Here is a 7,109-nt window from a genome sequence, read left to right on the forward strand (position 1 = left end):
CGGGATTTATCCCCTTCCTGGCACTCCCGGAAAACGGGATTTATCCTCTTCCTGGCACTCCCAGAAAATGGGATTCGTCCCCTTCCCTACGCTCCAGGCAAATGCTGGGAAGCGGGTTTATCCCCTTCCTGGCATTCCCAGAAAACGGGATTCATCCCTTTCCCTGAGCTCCCGGCAAACGGGATTCATCCCCTTCCCTGAGCTCCCGGCAAATGCCGGGAATCGGGATTCCTCCCCTTCCCGGCACTCCCGGCAAACGGGATCCCCCCCTCCCCAAACGCCGGGAAGCGAGGCCGCTCCAGCCGGATCCGCTCCCATTTCCGGCGGCCTCCTCCTGCGGATCCCAGCTCCGGGAGGGCCGTGGATCCGGGTCCCGGCTCCGGAAGGATCCCGTGGATCCCGGCACCGGCCCCGGGAGGATCCCGGTGGGATCCGGGCCCCGGCTCCGGGAGGATCCCGCTGGGATCTGGGCCCCGGGAGGATCCCGTGGATCCCGGTACCGGCTCTGGGGGGGCTGCGGATCCCGGTACCGGCCCTGGGGGGGCTGCGGATCCCGGTACCGGCCCTGGGAGGATCCTGGTACCGGCACCGGGAGGGCTGCGGATGCCGGTACCGGCTCCGAGAGGATCCCGTGGATCCCGGCACCGGCTCCGGGAGGATCCCCTGGATCCCGGTACCGGCCCTGGGGGGGCTGGGGATCCCGGCACCGGCCCTGGGAGGATCCTGGTACCGGCACTGGGAGGATCCCGCGGATCCTGGCACCGGGAGGGCTGGGGATCCCGGTACCGGCCCTGGGAGGATCCCGGCACCGGCACCGGCTCCGGGAGGATCCCGCGGATCCCGGTACCGGCCCCGGGAGGATCCCGGTACCGGCACTGGGAGGATCCCGTGGATCCGGGCCCCGGCCCCGGGAGGATCCCGCGGATCCCGGCCCCATCCTCACCCTGGAACTCGGTGTTGTCCAGGCCGCGCAGCGCCTCCACGGCGTCCTCGGCGCGCTCCATGTGCACGAACGCGTAGTCCTTGACGATGTCGCACTCGATGACCGGGCCGTACTCCTCGAACTTGGCGCGCAGCTCCAGGTTGGTGCACGTGGGGCTGATGTTGCCCACGTGCAGCTTGGTGGACGCCTTGCTCTTGTTCTTGGAGGCCTCCACGTTGATGCAGACGCCGTGCAGCTTGTGGTGGTGCAGGTTGCGGATGGCGTCCTCGGCCGCCGTCTTGTCCTCGATGTGCACGAAGCCGTAGTTCTTGATGATGTCGCACTCCAGCACCTTGCCGTACTGCTCGAACAGCGCGCGGATCTCCTGCTCCGTGGCCTCGCGCGGGAGGTTCCCGATGAACAGCTTCACCATGGCGGCCGCGCCTGCGGGACGGACCAACGGTCACGGACAGGGACCCCCGACCCTATGGGGCGCCCTATGGGGCTATGGGGATCGCTATGGCCCTATGGGGATCCCTATGGCCCTATGGGGCGCCCTGTGGGGCTATGGGGATCGCTATGGCCCTATGGGGAGCCCTATGGCACGGCAGGTTCCCGATGAACAGCTTCACCATGGCGGCCGCGCCTGCGGGACGGACCAACGGTCACGGACAGGGCCCCCCGACCCTATGGGGAGCCCTATGGCCCTATGGGGATCGCTATGGCCCTATGGCGCGGCAGGTTCCCGATGAACAGCTTCACCATGGCGGCCGCGCCTGCGGGACACAGCGCCAACGGTCACGGACAGGGCCCCCTGACCCTATGGGGTGCCCTATGGGGCTATGGGGCACCCTATGGCCCTATGGGACTTCCTATGCCCCCCTCAACCCTATGGGGCTCCCTATGGACCACCCCCCCTTCCACCATAGCTCCTATAGGGCTCCCTATGGCCTCCCCAACCCTATGGGGCTCCCTATGGGGATCCCTATGGCCCCCCTGACCCTATGGGGCTCCCTATGGCCCTATGGGGTGCCCTATGGCCCTATGGGGCGCCCTATGGTGTGCCCTATGCCCCCCCCGACCCTATGGGGCGCCCTATGACCCTATGGGGCTCCCTATAGCCCTATGGGGATCGCTATGGCCCTATGGGGAGCCCTATGGCCCTATGGGGAGCCCTATGGCCCCCCGACTCTATGGGGCACCCTATGGCCCTATGGGGCGCCCTATGGCCCTATGGGGATCGCTATGGCCCTATGGGGAGCCCTATGGCCCTATGGGGAGCCCTATGGCCCTATGGGGAGCCCTATGGCGCGGCAGGTTCCCGATGAACAGCTTCACCATGGCGGCCGCGCCTGCGGGACGTGGCGCCGGTCACAGACAGGGACCCCCAAACCTATGGGGAGCCCTATGGGGCTATGGGGATCCCTATGGCCCTATGGGGCTCCCTATAGCCCTATGGGGATCGCTACGGGGATCCCTATGGCCCCCCAACCCTATGGGGCTCCCTATGGCTCCCCGGCTCTATGGGGCGCCCTATGGGGCTCCCTATGGCCCCCTGACCCTATAGGGCGCCCTACAGCCCTATGGGGCACCCTATGGCCCTATGGGGATCGCTATGGCCCTATGGGGATCCCTATGGCCCTATGGGGCGCCCTATGGCCCTGTGGGGAGCCCTATGGCCCTGTGAGGAGCCCTATGGGGAGCCCTATGGCACGGCAGGTTCCCGATGAACAGCTTCACCATGGCGGCCGCGCCTGCGGGACGGACCAACGGTCACGGACAGGGACCCCAAACCTATGGGGCGCCCTATGGCCCTATGGGGCTCCCTATGGCCCCCAGCTCTATGGGGTGCCCTATGGACCCCCGACTCTATGGGGCACCCTATGGCCCTATGGGGCTCCCTATGGCCCTATGGGGAGCCCTATGGCACGGCAGGTTCCCGATGAACAGCTTCACCATGGCGGCCGCGCCTGCGGGACGGACCAACGGTCACGGACAGGGCCCCCCGACCCTATGGGGAGCCCTATGGCCCCTCTGACCCTATGGGGCTCCCTATAGCCCTATGGGGTGCCCTATGGCCCTATGGGGCTCCCTATGACCCTATGGGGATTGCTATGGCCCTATGGGGCGCCCTATGGCCCTATGGGGAGCCCTATGGCGCGGGAGGTTCCCGATGAACAGCTTCACCATGGCGGCCGCGCCTGCGGGACGCGGTGCGGGTCATGGACAGGGCCCCCCGACCCTATGGGGTGCCCTATGGCCCTATGGGGATCGCTACGGGGATCCCTATGGCCCCCCAACCCTATGGGGCTCCCTATGGCCCTATGGGGTGCCCTATGGCCCTATGGGGCGCGCTATGGCCCTATGGGGAGCCCTATGGCACGGCAGGTTCCCGATGAACAGCTTCACCATGGCGGCCGCGCCTGCGGGACACGGCGCCGGTCACGGACAGGGCCCCCCGACCCTATGGGGCGCCCTATGGCCCTATGGGGAGTGCTATGGCCCTACGGGGCGCCCTATGGCCCTACGGGGATCGCTATGGCCCTACGGGGATCGCTATGGCCCTATGGGGATCCCTATGGCCCTATGGGGAGCCCTATGGCCCCCCGACTCTATGGGGCACCCTATGGCCCTATGGGGCGCCCTATGGCCCTATGGGGATCGCTATGGCCCTATGGGGAGCCCTATGGCCCTATGGGGAGCCCTATGGCCCTATGGGGAGCCCTATGGCGCGGCAGGTTCCCGATGAACAGCTTCACCATGGCGGCCGCGCCTGCGGGACGTGGCGCCGGTCACGGACGTGGCCCCCGACCCTACGGGGCGCCCTATGGCCCTATGGGGCTCCCTATAGCCCTATGGGGATCGCTATGGCCCTATGGGGAGCCCTATGGCCCTATGGGGATCCCTATGGCCCCCCAACTCTATGGGGCGCCCTATGGGGCTCCCCATGGCCCTATGGGGATCCCTATGGCCCTATGGGGAGCCCTATGGCCCCCCCCAACCCTATGGGGCGCCCTATGGGGATCCCTATGGCCCCTCTGACCCTATGGGGCGCCCTATGGCCCTATGGGGATCCCTATGGCCCTATGGGGTGCCCTATAGCTCCCCCTGATCCTATGGGGCGCCCTATGGCCCTATGGGGATCCCTATGGCCCCCCAACTCTATGGGGCGCCCTATGGCCCTATAGGGCTCCCTATGGCCTCCCCAACCTTATGGGGCACCCTATGGGGCGCCCTATGGCCCCCTCGACCCTATGGGGCACCCTATGGGGCTTCCTATGCCCCCCCCAACCCTATGGGGCTCCCTACGGACCCCCCCCCCTTCCACCATAGCTCCTATAGGGTTCCCTATGGCCTCCCCAACCCTATGGGGCACCCTATGGCCCCCCTGACCCTATGGCCCTATGGGGCTCCCTATGGCCCTATCGGGTGCCCTATGGCCCCCCCCAACCCTATGGGGAGCCCTATAGACACCCCTCCCTCCACCATAGCTCCTATAGGGCTCCCTATGGTCTCCCCAACCCTATGGGGCTCCCTATGCCCCCCCCGAACCTATGGGGCACCCTATGCCCCCCTGACCCTATGGGGCTCCATATGGCCCCCCAATCCTATAGGGCTCCCTATGACCCCCCCCTCCCTTCCACCATGGCCCCTATGGGGCCCCCTATGGCCCCCCGGACCCTATAGGGCTCCCTATGGCCCCTCCAACCCTATAAGGCTCCCTATGGCCCCTCCAACCGTATGGGGCGCCCTATGGCCTCCCTTCCATAGCTCCTATGGGGTTCCCTAGAACGCCCCCCTACAGTCCTCCTCAACCCTAATGGGGCTCCCTATGACCCCCTCAACCCTATAGGGCTCCCTACGACCCCCCCTCAACCCTATGGGGCTCCCCCTTCCACAATCCCCCCAATCTCCTGCCTCACGGCCCCTCCTCGAGGCCCCCCCGGCCCCACGGAGCCCCCCGAGCCCCACGGAGCCCCCCGAGGCCCCCTCGGCCTCACGGAGCCTCCCGAGGCCCCACGGAGCTCCCCGAGCCCCCCCGGGCCTCACGAACCCCCCGAGGCCGCCCCGGAGCCTCCCCCGTCTCCGCAGGGCCCGATCCGCCCCCCCGCCCCCCCCGGTGCTCGGGACGTTGCCCCCCCCCCCCTCCGGGACCCCCCCGGGCCCCCCCCGGGCCCCCCGGTACCGGCGGCGCCGCAGCCCCACCCCCACCTGCGCCCCTGCCCGCCGCTCGAGCCTCACAAAATGGCGGCGGCGGCGCTGCGCGGCGCGGCCCCGCCCCGGCGCTGCCATTGGCTGGCGCCGCTGTCCGTCAAGAGCCGGAGGGGCGGGAGCAACGGGGAGGCGCCCCCTGCGATGGGCGGCGTGGGCGGGGCCGCCACCGCCCGCCGGAGCCAATCGGAGGAGGAGGGGGCGTGGCCAGCGGCCGGCGGAAGGATCCATCGGGAGCGGGCGGGGGGGGGGGACTGGAACGACCCAAGGGGGGACTGGGGGGGGGGGCGGAACGAACCATTCCCGCCCTGGGGGGGGAAGAGAAGTGGGGAGACCCCCCGGGACTGGGGGGATCCCCTGGGATCCGGGGGGATCCCTTGGGAAACCCCATTGTGCGTTTGGGGGGGGGGAAATCCCTGGGATCCGGAGGGGGATCCCTTGGGAAGCCCCATTGTGGGTTTGAGGGGGGGATCCCCTGGGATCCGGGGGGATCCCTTGGGAAACCCCATTGTGGGTTTGAGGGGGGGATCCCCTGGGATCCGGGGGGATCCCTTGGGAAGCCCCATTGTGGGTTTGAGGGGGGGATCCCCTGGGATCCGGGGGGGGATCCCTTGGGAAGCCCCATTGTGGGTTTGGGGGGGGGGAATCCCCTGGGATCCAGTGGCCATGGAGGGATCCCTTGGGATCGGCTCATCCCCTGCGTTGAGCACACGTGTCCCCGTCCCCATCCCAATCCCTATCCCCATCCCCTTCCCTCCCATTGCCATCCCTTCACAGTCCCCATCCCAGTCCCTATTTCCATCCCATTCCCTCCCTATTCTCATCCCTGCCCCATCCCCATCCCAGTCCCTATTTCTATCCCCTTCCCCCCATTCCCATCCTTTCACAGTCCCCACATCCCTGTCCCATCCCCATCCCAGTCCCTATTCCCATCCCCTTCCCCCCATTCCCATCCCTTCACAGTCCCCACATCCCTGTCCCATCCCCATCCCAGTCCTTATTCCCATCCTGTTCCTTCCCTATTCCCATCCCTTTGCAGTCCCCACCCCAGTCCTTATTCCCATCCCGTTCCCTCCCTATTCCAATCCCTGCCCTATCCCCATCCCAGTCCCTATTCCCATCCCTCTGCAGTCCCCATCCCTGCCCCATCCCCATCCCAGTCCCTATTCCCATCCCCTTCCCCCCAATTCCTACCCCTCTGCAATCCCCATCCCAGTCCCTATTCCCATCCCGTCCTCTCCCTATTCCAATCCCTGCCCCATCCCCATCCCAGTCCCTATCCCCATCCCATTCCCTCCCTATTCCTTCCCCTCCACAGTCCCTCTTCCCCATCCCAGTCCCTATTCCCATCCCGTCCTCTCCCTATTCCAATCCCTGCCCCATCCCCATCCCAGTCCCTATCCCCATCCCATTCCCTCCCTATTCCTTCCCCTCCGCAGTCCCTCTTCCCCATCCCACTCCCTCTCCCCATCCCAGTCCCTCCCTATTCCAATCCCAGCCCCATCCCAGTCCCTATTCCCATCCCATTCCCTCCCTATTCCAATCCCTGCCCCATCCCCATCCCGCTCCCTCTCCCCATCCCACTCCCTCTTCCCACCCCATCCGTATCCCGCTCCCCAGCACCACTCGGAGCCGCCCTCTCTACACGGGCTCTTTATTGGGGGCCGGCAGCAGCCGGCGCTGGGGACGTCACCGGCCCGCGGGGGGGACGGACGCGGCCGCCGCGTCCCCGTCCCCGTCCCGCCACCCTCCGTCCCCGTCGCCCCTATTTGCTCTTCTTGAAGAAGCTGAAGCGTTTCTCGCGCTCGCGGCCGCGCGCGGGGCCCTCGCCGGCCGTCCCCGGTGGCCCCGGTGGCCCCGGTGGCCCCGGTGGCCCTGGTGGCCCCGGTGGCATGCTGAGCGCCCGCGTCATGCCCTTGGCGCCCGCCGTGTCCTCGCTCGGTGCCGCCGGGGCCGCCGCCGCCGCCGCGTGGAT

At 67.7% G+C, this 7,109-nt stretch overlaps 1 protein-coding gene across 1 annotated transcript; it reads right to left on the reverse strand.

The window, feature by feature from the left end:
• Nucleotides 1–943: 943 nt before the first annotated feature.
• Nucleotides 944–5,197, reverse strand: LOC148590290 (RNA-binding protein 4B; the record flags this gene model as incomplete). Its single annotated transcript, XM_088539227.1, has 2 exons — nucleotides 5,135–5,197; nucleotides 944–1,366 (listed from the first exon to the last, which is right to left on the reverse strand). A coding segment is annotated over exon 2 (412 nt), but the record flags the coding sequence as incomplete, so codon positions are not given.
• Nucleotides 5,198–7,109: the final 1,912 nt, after the last annotated feature.

This window comes from Tinamus guttatus, unplaced genomic scaffold, assembly GCF_059628265.1.
Source record: "Tinamus guttatus ecotype Peru unplaced genomic scaffold, ASM5962826v1 Tinamus_guttatus_pri_ptg001507l, whole genome shotgun sequence".
In the NCBI taxonomy this organism is placed as follows: Eukaryota; Metazoa; Chordata; class Aves; order Tinamiformes; family Tinamidae; genus Tinamus; species Tinamus guttatus.